Source organism: Petromyzon marinus, chromosome 20, assembly GCF_048934315.1.
Source record: "Petromyzon marinus isolate PM22_M1 ecotype Great Lakes invasive population chromosome 20, UKy_Petmar_22M1.pri1.0, whole genome shotgun sequence".
Classification (NCBI taxonomy): domain Eukaryota; kingdom Metazoa; phylum Chordata; class Hyperoartia; order Petromyzontiformes; family Petromyzontidae; genus Petromyzon; species Petromyzon marinus.
Window position 1 is genome coordinate 2,814,455 of NC_133686.1, and position 12,658 is coordinate 2,827,112.

At 48.1% G+C, this 12,658-nt stretch overlaps 1 protein-coding gene across 2 annotated transcripts; it reads left to right on the plus strand.

The window, feature by feature from the left end:
* The first annotated feature begins 67 nt into the window (after positions 1–67).
* On the plus strand, positions 68–12,495 carry WRNIP1 (WRN helicase interacting protein 1). Of its 2 annotated transcripts, none has more exons than XM_032957750.2 (7): positions 68–1,996; positions 3,017–3,211; positions 3,740–3,999; positions 4,553–4,785; positions 5,128–5,283; positions 5,669–5,748; positions 9,386–12,495. In XM_032957750.2, the coding sequence occupies exons 1-7, from the start codon at positions 989–991 to the stop codon at positions 9,653–9,655; spliced, it is 2,202 nt and encodes a 733-aa protein (XP_032813641.2). In that variant the 5' UTR covers positions 68–988; the 3' UTR covers positions 9,656–12,495. The 2 variants fall into 2 exon arrangements, with proteins under 2 accessions (XP_032813641.2, XP_075924356.1); XM_076068241.1 differs by having other exon boundaries at positions 5,128–5,239; positions 9,386–9,514.
* The last annotated feature ends 163 nt before the right edge of the window (positions 12,496–12,658 follow it).

The window sequence follows — 12,658 nt, forward strand, 5'->3', positions numbered from 1 at the left end:
CCCCACCCCCTCGGTGCGTTGAGTCGTGACGTCAGCGTTTACATGACGTCATTTGTGAGAGCGTTGGACGTGGGGGGGGTTTCTTTGGAATGATGGCGTCATTGCGTGTTTTTGTTGAACTTTTGCACAGCACGTAGTCTACCGTGCTCATGAGAGGTGCGGCGGAAGGACAACGTCATTAAAAAGTGAACACGGTGTGGTTTGAGCGGTGTTCTGAAGAAGGGTCATTGCATTAAATGTCACCTATGTTTTTTTTTAAGGCAGCGTTATTGACCGCTTAGTTTTATATTTTGAAACTTGTTCCGGGACGTCAGTTTACGCACGAACATTCTGGTGGTTTGTATAATGACGTTTTCAAATGGAGAACGTCATTGCTGATAGCACTCTGGCCATTCGCTAGTTACATGACGTCTTTAACACAGTGACGTTTAACATGTCTGGAAATGCAGTGACGTCATAATGTGGTGAAGTGACGATTCCCAATACTAGAGACGAACCTGCGATGCTTGTATCGATTGCTTGGCACTGCTCATATTTGAAACATCAATTGTTTAACTCTGTTATCAGTTCTCCGAACCTCCGATTAGCATGGTTGGCTACGTACGGTACGAAATAAGTTATACATGCAATATAATTGGTAGATTATATACAATTTCGATTTAAAGCTTTCGTGACTGCAAGGATTCATCTTCTTGGTTCTTTCGGTAAAGTCACGTAGAATGGTGGTGTCCCCAATCTTAAGATTAAGAATAATCTTAAGATTAAGAATAATCTTAAGATTGTTTTATTCTCATTCTACGTCATACGCTTGTTTTAAAAGTAGGATAATCGATTCTAGGCGTTGAATTGAAGAATCGACACTACGGATCGTTAGAATCTTTCGCGTGCTGTACACATTACCGTGAGGAATCGATTAAACAATATCGATTCTAAACGTGAATCGATTCGGTGTCATGCAAGAAGTTTGTGGGAGGCCTGGCAGCTCGGAATGGCCTTGCAGTGCCCCGTGTGTGGCGTTCCCATCGCTCCCGACCTCATCAACAACCACCTCGACAGCTGCCTCGAGCTCCCTCCCGAAGACAACGACGATGACGGCAATGTCGACGATCCACCACCACAGTCTTCACCACCACCACCACCACAGTCTTCACCACCACCACAGTCTTCACCATCACCGTCGTCGTCACTGACCCCACAGTCCAAGAGACTTCGAACCGTGAGCCCTCGTCCCGGGTCCTGGACCTCACCCTCTCAGTTGAGAACCACCGGGGGTAGTGGTGTTGGTGGTGGTGGTGTTGGTGGTGGTGTCCCCGTGGCCTCATTTCCACTCTTCAGTCAGAAGCAAAGGTCTCAAGAGATGCTGGGACGCAGTGGTGGGAGCAGTCGGAGCAGCGGTGGTGCGACCCGGGGAGCGCACGCGGGGTGGTCGGCTGCGGTTGGGTCGACGAAGACGGCCAGGGCTTCTGCAATGCGTTCGTCATCGGCAGCAGCATTCGCTGCGATAACATCATCAGGATCGGCAGCAGCAGCGGCAAAAACGAAGTCATCAAATGTTAAAACACCAGCATCGCCGTTCGCATCATCGCCATCCTCGTTCCCGTCACTGTCATCATCGCCATCACCGCTATCGGGTATTAATCCGTCAGGACATGCGTTTGCTTCATCGCCTCCGTCAGCATTAAATAGCAATGCATCGCGAGTGACATCGAATATCAATCCACCATCACCACCACCACCGTCAAACTTCAACCCACGACCACCGGCGTCTCCCTCGTCGTTCGCCAAGCCTGCAGCCTCGTCAACCGCGGGGGGCTCCGCGGCCTCCAAGTCCGCCCGACTCGACTGCCGACCTCTGGCGGAGAGGATGCGGCCGGACACCCTGGAGGATCTGGTCGGGCAGGCCGAGGCGATCGGAGAGAAGACGCTCATGCGGACCCTGCTGGAGGCCAACGACGTCCCCTCCATCATCCTGTGGGGTCCGCCCGGCTGCGGCAAGGTGAGGCCCCAGAGACCCACCCCCCCACCCAGCACCCCCTTCCATCTCCGTGTTGACCCGGTGCGAGAGGGGTCTGTGACGACGGACTTGCGTGGGACTTCTTTCGCACCGTACGTAGCCAGCCAGCCGCGCTCGTCGGAGGTGCGTGGGGAATGACAACGCGCGTTCAGTGGGGACTGTGTGAGAGAGAGAGACACCTCTTTACACGATAGTCACCGCGTGTTTGTTTAATGTAACTTAAATTGTACTTGCACTATTATGAGTGTAAGCATGTTTACCGAGTCGGCTTTGGGCTATAGGGAATGCATTGTTTAAAAGTGTTTATGTTTAGTGCAATTTTTTTTCTATTGCTTCTATTCGCTTCATTGCTGTGCTATTATTAATGCGTTGTTTTTTTGCTTGTGTCGTTTTCGTGACCTGGGTCGCTTTTGCAAATGACACTCGGTTGTTGTCACTTAAGTTATCATCATCCGGGTAAACAATGAAACTGATCAAAATGTCATGGGGTCAACCCACAGTCAGGCCGCCACATTCAATGATACATTCTCAAGAGATGTGAAACGTAACGAGTAACTGCGATCTGTATTTGTCGTCAATCATGCATTCTACGTTGGCAAATCCAGTCTCCGTTATGATGGTGTAGTAAGCGGATATCAAATGTACTCAACTGTTTTTATTTTGCCACCAGGTGAGGCCCACTGAGCTATACAGCTCATTTTCAGAAGCGACCTGCCCACATGATAGCTGAACGAAGTGGCTTATCATGTGGAAATGTATAGCAACCAAATACTCTAAACGCACGGTGATTCTAAATCTTTAGGTAAAAACCGGAGGACCCGGTGAAAAATCCACGTGACCAAGGGGAGAGAGAAAGGCAAACTCGAAATATACAACAGGCGTCAGAGTCGGGGATTGAACCCACGACCTCTTGTGTATCAGGCGAGGCAGTTAACATCTCGCCACCACGGCGCCCCAATTGCCACCACCCCCCCCCCCACCGTGCCCCACATCGACACGCAGACGTCGCTGGCGCACGTCATCGCGGCCTCGTCGCGCAGGAGCGGCCGCGTGCGCTTTGTGACGCTGTCGGCCACCAACGCCTCCACGGCGGACGTGCGGGAAGCCATCCGCCAGGCGCAGAACGACTTGCGGCTCGCGCAGAGACGGACGATCCTCTTCATCGACGAGATCCACCGCTTCAACAAGAGCCAGCAGGTGGGGAGGCGATGTATGGCGCGACCAACCCGCACTAACCAACGTGGCGAAGTATGATTATTAACAAAAAACCATGACCAACATGGCAATGGGGAAGGCCTTCCTCCACTGGTGTATCTATAATGCCTGGAATGTTGAATTGGGGTGCTGCGGTGGGGAGATGTTAACTCCCTCGCTTGGTATACAGGAGGTCGTGGGTTCATTTCCTACCCTGATGGCTGCTGTATATTTGGAGTTTGCATGCTCTCCCAGTGGTTGTGTGAATTTTTGTCCGGGTCCTCTGGTTTTTCCCTCCACATTTAGAATCAACATATGTTTTAGAGTATTAGGCTGCTATACATTTCCACGCAATAAGCCACTTAGTTCTGCTATCCTTTGTGATGGCCAGGTCGTTTCTGAAAAACAACTATACAGCTCAGTGGGCCTTACCTGGTAAAATAACATATTTTGTTCAGTTTTAGTTTAACGTATACGACTTCAAACGGCGGTGTTGGCTCTTGATCGTCGTCCGTCGCGCGCCCTGCCCAGGACACGTTCCTGCCACATGTGGAGAGCGGCGTCATCACCCTGATGGGCGCCACCACGGAGAACCCGTCCTTCCAGGTGAACGCGGCGCTGCTCAGCCGCTGCCGCGTGGTCGTGCTGCGCAAGCTCTCGCCCGAGCACCTGCGGCACATCCTGGTGCGTGCGCTTCCTCAACTTGGGGCCAGTGTCCTGCACGGGCAGCAGCAGCAACAGCAGCAGCAGCTCGCAGACGTGGGGCAGCCCTGTCTTCCCAACGGCGCCCAGTAAGGCGGGTTGTTCACGCTTCGCGGCTAATATTGACGGCTTAGATTTGAATTTTCATCTAGCCCCCTTGATTAAAATGTATACTGTCATCTTAATTCACGTGACCAAGGGGAGAGAGAAAGACAAACTCCAAATATGCAACAGGCGTCAGAGTCGGGATTGAACCCACGATCTCTTGTGTATCAGGCGAGGCAGTTAACATCTCGCCACCACAGCGCCCCATTTGCCCCCCCCCCACCCCCCACCGTGCCCCACATCGACACGCAGACGTCGCTGATTTGCGTCTCCTCAACCCACACATACGTCGCTGACAGCATCATATGTCCTTACTTGTATCCGTCGCCTCTTGGCCTTCACCTCTACCATACCCTCTACACAAACCACTTTGCGCGCGCGTAAACAAACGTACCCTTCTCGAGAGTACAATACATCATTTACGTACGGTATTTTGGTGATTTGAGAAAATTGCTGCGATTGACGTTTCGATATTTGACGGTGCACCTTTTAGGAACGCATGCTCCCCCGGGTGTATTCCCGCGTTTGCGTTGTTAGGCCGGTAGCCGTGATGGTGGAGGAGAAGGCGCTGGACACTATCTCCTTGCTGGTGGACGGTGACGCCCGTGCGGCGCTCAACGGCCTACAGATGGCCGTGCAGGCGGTGCTGGCATCGTCGGCGGCAGTGTCGTCGTCGCAGGGGGACGCTGCCGGAGGCCCCTTGCCCACCGTCACGGAGGCCCACGTCAAGGAAGGCTTACAGCGCTCACACCTGCTCTACGACCGAGCTGGTGATTATGGCGGTGGCGGCGACGATGATGATTGCGATAAGGGGGTGGGGGAGGGGGGGAAACTCAGCTATATAGCTCATTTTCAGAAGCAACCCGGCCACAAAGTTATAGCAGCCACATACTCGAAAAGCATGTTTATAAATATGGAGGGAAAAACTGGAGGACCAGGAGAAAAATCCACATGACCACGCGGAGAACATGCAAACTCCAAATATACAGATGTCCGGGTCGGGATCGAATCCACAACCTGCTGTACACCAGGCAACGTAGTTAACATCTCACCACCATCTGTCTGCACGCTATCCTATCTGTCCCATCGCCCCCCTCCCCCCCCCCCCCCAGGGGAGGAGCACTACAACTGCGTCTCGGCGTTGCACAAGTCACTGCGCGGCTCGGACGCGAGCGCCGGCCTCTACTGGCTGGCGCGCATGCTGGAGGGTGGCGAGGACCCGCTGTACGTGGCCAGGAGGCTTGTGCGTTTCGCCAGCGAGGACGTGGGTATGCATGGGGCATGGGTAAACGCGAGACAAAGATCCTCCCTATAGCCTGAATAGACCTTTGGGGTGAGTGCTGCGCTCGAAGCAACTTGTTGTCGTGATGTTGCGTGCGATATCACATTCTTGTGGGCCACACGTTCCAGGACTCCCATCAGCAAACACCTAGGCGCGACGGTGTTACTTTCTTTTCCGCCAAAAGAACCGTGACATCGTTGACTTGTCGTGGTTAAATATTACATTTCTATGGACAGTGTGGTTTTGCTTTACGTTGCTTGCCTGCTGATCAGCATCGCGTCCTCCACTTTCCCTGCGCCCCCCCACCCGTTCCGCCCTCCTCCACCCACCCTGCACCCCCCCACCCCTTCTGCCCTCCTCCCAACCCCTAGGTCTGGCCGACCCACTTGCACTCCCCCAGGCGGTCGCTGCCTACCAGTCCTGCCACTTCATCGGGATGCCCGAGTGTGAGGTGGTTATTTTAATTCAACCTTTGCGCAGTGGGAAGTCACTCAATCTCTTGTGCTGCCCCGTTGCCCACGCAATGCCCGACTAAAGAGTAATGTTTGTCACGTGGCAGGCGAACCAATAATTCGACATCGCAAAAGTGACAATTTAGCCAAATTCAGTTAAAAACTAAGCTTGATGTTTTTTTTTTACATACAATCATGAGTGACCAGCCTGAGACCATGAACGCCACTACAAATGGTAACTGAGTTACATCACGGCGGGGTTAGGGGTATAATCCAGAATAGAACCCAGCATCTCAGTGTTGCTGGCTCAGTGCCACCTTAAACGTATTGCTTATACAACCCGTCAGCCGCACGGCTTTCTGGCAGTGCATAATTAGATATTCCAATGCTCCCCCACCCCGTCCACCACGAACATTCCTCCCCAATGGCACGCGGTTACCAATGGTATGATTAATAAATGGGGCCACATCACGCGGCAGACTATTGTAAATTGTAGATTGGATAAGTAGCACTATGGTCCATAAGCTTAAATTATGACGTTAAAGATAAAAACAACTTCGTATTTTTCAACTAATTAATATATAATGAGCATTCTCACTGCCTCCCCTCCTGACCTCCACCCTCCCAACCGAAACTTAACTATTTTATTTACCAGGTTAGCTCTTTTTCAGAGGTGACCTGGCCACACATTGAAGTGGCGTTTCACACGTGGGGAAGTATAGTAGCAGCCGAATAACCTAAACGCGCGTTGTTTCTAATTGTTGAGGAGGGGGGCAAAACCGGAGAATAATCCACACAACCATCACAGGGAGAGGGAGGGAGAGAACACGCAATCTACAGTGAGGGAAAAAAGTATTTGATCCCCTGCTGATTTTGTACATTTGCCCACTGACAAAGAAATGATAGTCTTTAATTTTAATGGTAGGTTTATTTGAACAGTGAGAGACAGAATAACGCATGTCAAAAATTGTATAAATTAATTTGCATTTTAATGAGGGAAATAAGTATTTGACCCCTCTGCAAAACATGACTTAGTACTTTGTGGCAAAACCCTTGTTGGCAATCACAGAGGTCAGACGTTTCTTGTAGTTGGCCACCAGGTTTGCACACATCTCAGGAGGGATTTTGTCCCACTCCTCTTTGCAGATCTTCTCCAAGTCATTAAGGTTTCAAGGCTGACGTTTGGCAACTCGAACCTTAAGCTCCCTCCACAGATTTTCTATGGGATTACGGTCTGGAGACTGGCTAGGCCACTCCAGGACCTTAATGTGCTTCTTCTTGAGCCACTCCTTTGCTGCCTTGGCTGTGTGTTTTGGGTCATTGTCATGCTGGAATACCCATCCACGACCCATTTTCAATGCCCTGGCTGAGGAAAGGAGGTTTTCACCCAAGATTTGACGGTACATGGCCCCGTCCATCGTCCCTTTGATGCGGTGAAGTTGTCCTGTCCCCTTAGCAGAAAAACACCCCCAAAGCATAATGTTTCCACCTCCATGTTTGACAGTGGGGATGGTGTTCTTGGGGTCATAGGCAGCATTCCTCCTCCTCCAAACACGGCGAGTTGAGTTGATGCCAAAGAGCTCCATTTTGGTCTCATCTGACCACAACACTTTCACCCAGTTGTCCTCTGAATCATTCAGATGTTCATTGGCAAACTTCAGACGGGCATGTATATGTGCTTTCTTTAGCAGGGGACCTCGCGGGAGCTGCAGGATTTCAGTCCTTCACGGCGTAGTGAGTTACCAATTGTTTTCTTGGTGACTATGGTCCCAGCTGCCTTGAGATCATTGACAAGATCCTCCCGTGTAGTTCTGGGCTGATTCCTCACTGTTTTCATGATCATTGCAACTCCACGACGTGAGATCTTGCATGGAGCCCCAGGCCGAGGGAGATTGACAGTTCTTTTGTGTTTCTTCCATTTGCGACTAATCACACCAACTACTCTTTGTTTTTTCTCGGTAAAGTCACGTATTAATAAGAAATAATAAAATAACATAATAGCGTACGACGTTTCGGTTGCAACACAAGCAGCCATCATTGGGTACAGAAGAGCTAAATTTACGAGAGAGAGGAAACACATAACCCCAGATGTATATACAGACACTCAAGTAGGGGGGAACTAACACAGATACAACAGGGGACACAAAAAGAGAAGCATACCAAACAGGGTTTAGCAAAATTTGGAAACCATATAAAGCAACACAGACGGTCGGTCAAAACACAATTAACGCATAGTCTGGTTGATTATGCTATTTCAAAGATTGCTAAATTGCAAGTTAAGTATGAAATTTAAAATAAGACCGCGCATACACACATAGACATCCAAGTAGAGCGAACCAGCACAGACGCACACAGTGAAGTCGCCTTAAATAGGCAGAGAAGGTAAGGCTGAGAGACAATGGGACAAATCAGCATGAGGTATGCATGGAGCAAAGGGGGCGCAGCAGCACACACTCGGAAACACCAAGGCCCACACACAGGCAGAGACAGCACAGAGACACAAATCCAAGCCAAGACACAAAGACAGATACACAAGCAGAGACAACACAAAGACACAGACCTCATACCTCTCCGTAGAGGTGGTTCAGACTTGATTCGAAGCTTTCGTGACTGCAGGAATTACTCTTTGGGTGTCTGTATATACATCTGGGGTTATGTGTTTCCTCTCTCTCGTAAATTTAGCTCTTCTGTACCCAATGATGGCTGCTTGTGTTGCAACCGAAACGTCATACGCTATTATGTTATTTTATTATTTCTTATTTATACGTGACTTTACCGAAAAAAACAAAGAGTAATTCCTGCAGTCATGAAAGCTTCGAATCATCACACCAACTATTGTCACCTCACCAAGCTGCTTGGCAATGGTCTTGAAGCCCATTCCAGCCTTGTGTAGGTCTACAATCTTGTCCCTGACATCCTTGGAGAGCTCTGTGGTCTTGGCCATGGTAGAGAGTTTGAAATCTGATTGATTGATTGATTGCTTCTGTGGACAGGTGTCTTTTGTACAGGTAACAACCTGAGATTAGAAGCACTCTCTTTAAGAGTGTGCTCCTAATCTTGTTACCTGTATAAAAGACACCTGGGAGCCAGAAATCTTTCTGATTGAGAGGGGGTCAAATACTTATTTCCCTCATTAAAATGCAAATCAATTTATAACATTTGTGACATGCGTTTTTCTGGATTTTTTTGTTGTTATTCTGTTTCTCACTGTTCAAAGAAACCTACCATTAAAATGATCGACTGATCATATATTTGTCAGTGGGCAAACGTACAAAATCAGCAGGGGATCAAATACTTTTTTCCCTCACTGTATATATTATCTTAGCAGGTAAGGACCACTGAGCTATATAGCACTTTTTCAGAAGTGACCTGGCCACAAATGATAGCTCAACGTAGTGGCTATTGTGAAAATTTATAGCAGCCAAATACTCTAAACACATGGTTCTAAATGTGGAGGGGAAAAACCGGAGGACCCGGGGAAAAATCCACACGACCACGGGGAGATGTACAACAGGCATCGGTCGGCGTCCGGGATCAAACCCACGACCTGCGCGTGTACACCAAGCGAGACGAGAGATAACATTTCCTCTCCAACCGTGATGCCCCCCCCACCCCCCCTTCTCATCCCGGCCACAGGTGATCCTCGCGCAGTGTGCCACGTACCTGGCCCGCGCTCCCAAATCGGTGGAGGTGTACGCGGCCTACAACCGGGCCAAGACGAGCGTGCGGTGCCACCGTGGCCCGCTACCGTCGGTTCCTCTGCACCTGCGCAACGCCCCCACGGGGCTCATGCGCAACCTGGGTTACGGGCGCGGGTACAAGTACAACCCGGCCTTCGACGCACCCGTTGAGCAGGAGTACTTACCGGAAGAGCTGCGAGGCACCGACTTTTTCAAGCCGTCCTGAGCGCGGCGACGATCTAAAAAAAAATCTGAAAGCCATCGCTGCAGCGGCGGTGGCATTATAGGGTTGTTTCTGCTTCGATTGCTTGGCCAGAGGTGTGAAAGTGCTGCCCCCACTCCTCCTACTATGTGGGGGTGGGGAGTGAAGAGATCTCGGAGGTAGCTCGGTGGTGTCCGCTTCTGTGGGCCTTTCGTGCATTGCTCTGCGAGAGCTCTACATGGGTTACTTCGTCTCGTGACGTGATGCCGATAGCGCAATTGGGATTAAATTGACGAGAAACATGCAAAGTGAGTCACGATCGTGAATATGTAGCATCTTTTTGGAAATGGTTCCATTCAGAATTTGGTGGACAGTTCCTTTTTGCAAACGCACGAAATTAGGCCCCATTGTATGTTGGGGCAAGGGGTGTTACGCTGAGGCTTTCAAACTAAGAATGTATGTGAAATATGAATCCTGATATGCCTTTTAGGAACGTAATGGTTCACCCCTCACGATTAAATAAGGTGTCACAATTGATGGTTCCAACTCATCTGTCGGCTAAAGGAATATAACCATCTATTTCTTTATCCGACTATGGTGGATGTAGGATGTATATCAACCACAGGGTGCATAATATCACCGATGATATAAAGCCTCTGCTGGATGAAGGTTTTCTCAGGTCGACCCCATCTCTTGTGTTCTCACGCAATGCATCAATCCGTCCAGCACCGACGCTTGTGCGAATTCTATCACTCCCATCTCCGTGGGGGACTTCCTCTTGGGTGTTGCTCACTTCTTTGGCTGCCATTCCATTCTCGGTCTCGACCATCGGCCATCATCTCTTACAGCGGCATGTCCTGTCCAAGCTCATCTTTCTTCACTATGTAATTTTTCTCATTTGTTTCCTGATTCATGTGTTCCTTTTTCTGTCTCAGTGTAATTCCACGCACGTCTCTCTACGCTGCATTGCACACTTCTCTGCTGTTCCCTTTTATTTGCCAATGTCCATGCTGCTTCGGATCCACACCTCCGATTAGCACGATAGGCTACGTATGGTGCGAAAGAAGTTCAACATACATGTTATACTATAAAACAGTTTTGCTGGCTGGCAGGAGGGAGGGACGGACGGACTCGCTGTCTCATTCATTTGTCGTGTGTGTAAATTACAACAAAGTATTCAATAACACTTTGTGTGTGGCCTTTAAAGGAAAAATATTGAAAAGGGAACGTTTCGGGCAATGGCCCTTCACGGCACATAAATAGAGAGGCCAGAAGAGAAACATGACAATGATAACGTCTGCTATCGATTAAATTTGGCACTAATTAGTAGTCAGTTATTTTCTGCTCAGTACATCACTCAGGTGCTCATCAACTGAATAATACTTCCCTGACCCAGTGATAGAAATTTCACATTTCTATGGAAGAGGTGAGTCGCATTACACAACCACTGTTGACTTACCCACAACTACTTTGTTGAACTTTGGGGGATGATTGACGGAGTCAACTCCCACAACCAGGATGTGATCTTGCAGTAATCCTCTTGCGAGCCACTATGCCACTAAGCCACCTGGCCAGACTACGAATTGTAAAATTAGATAAAAAAAATTTTTATTATTATATATTGTACACACGTTATACAATACTCTTTGTTTTTTTCGGTAAAGTCACGTAGGTAAAATAAAAATATAAAATAAATTAGAATGAAAACAAACGTTATACAATGTCTGCTGGGCTATGGACATGAGTTTAAAGCTTCCTTAATGAGAGCAAGATGTTAACGTTGGTCAAGCGTGTTATGGCACTTGTGATGTCGCTGGGACGATTCCTATTAGAGTAATGTCCCCTCTACAAATTACTCATGAGATTACACAGCGCAATCATCGCCCTCGACTTGCAGACGTAATACCTGCTTACAGGCCAGATGCCGAAACACATTGTGCCACAAAGGTGACAACTGCCACTCAACGGGACACATTTCTTAAAAAAAAATTGAGATGTGATGCAAGTTGCCTCATTGCATTGAAAATACCCCGAGATGACCCGGTGTAAAGGGCGTTTCGATAACAATTACTCCGGAACCCAAGGGCTGGTGATGTGAAGGCTGTAGCCAGAGGTTACGCGATGGAGTGGCAATTGTTTTGCTTCATATTATACAACTGCAGATTTGCACTTTGTTCACGTTTAGCAGCAATTATATGTAAGCATGGGAATGCCGAGTATTTTCCATTTTCACATTACTTCTGATACATTTCACCCCCAAAAAGTGTTATGTTATGAATGTTTAGCAATTGTATATTTTATGAATTTTAAAATGTTACTGTGTTGGTCCATTTTTTTTTAAAACGTGTTTATGTTTCATTTGACGCGTGACATTTCAACGGAGCAAAAAACACGATAATTACTGTTGGTTGATTGGGGTCATTGATCGCACGAGCATTACCAACTTTTTAAACTATGTACACTTGGCAGTAAAAATGTATTTATACATATATCTCTCCTGTGCATTCCTTGTAAATTATATACCAATGAAAACAACTTTCCCATTTTCAATGAAATGTTATTAGACTCGTGCAGTGTTGTGTGCATCAAAGCAAGATATGTAATGATTTCCATTTTTGTTGCAAGGGATACCTGATTTATCTTCAATTTTCTATCATAAGACAATCCAAAAAAATGTTGCGACGTGCGTCTGATTGTCTATTACTAGTTCCCAGATTTCGAACACAATTTTGATCAAAAGCATGTTTCATGTCGCTGCCCCAAACTTTTGGAACCAAGTCTTTTCGTCTCTTGGCATCTTAATTCTGCCATCTCTTGTCATTTATACCAACTACTGTATTAAACTCACAAAAGTTTAAGTGAAATGTCATTTTACGTAATTATTGTTAGGTTTTTTTAAAAAAAAATCTTTAACTGTGGAAAGCTGTGATGTCTGCCACCGAGTCGCCCCTGAAAAAATGCCTTGGCTGAATGGGCTTTCCTCAGGAAATGAACTTCTGATTCTGAATACTATTTTTTTTTTACTTT

What these genes read in the sequence shown, in the direction of transcription:
- WRNIP1 (XM_032957750.2), top strand. Translation starts at nt 989, where the DNA reads ATGGCCTTGCAGTGCCCCGTGTGTGGCGTTCCCATCGCTCCCGACCTC. An exon ending in GTCCGCCCGGCTGCGGCAAG is followed by an intron (nt 1,997 to 3,016) that starts GTGAGGCCCCAG and finishes ATCGACACGCAG; the next exon opens with ACGTCGCTGGCGCACGTCAT. An exon ending in TCGGGATGCCCGAGTGTGAG is followed by an intron (nt 5,749 to 9,385) that starts GTGGTTATTTTA and finishes TCCCGGCCACAG; the next exon opens with GTGATCCTCGCGCAGTGTGC.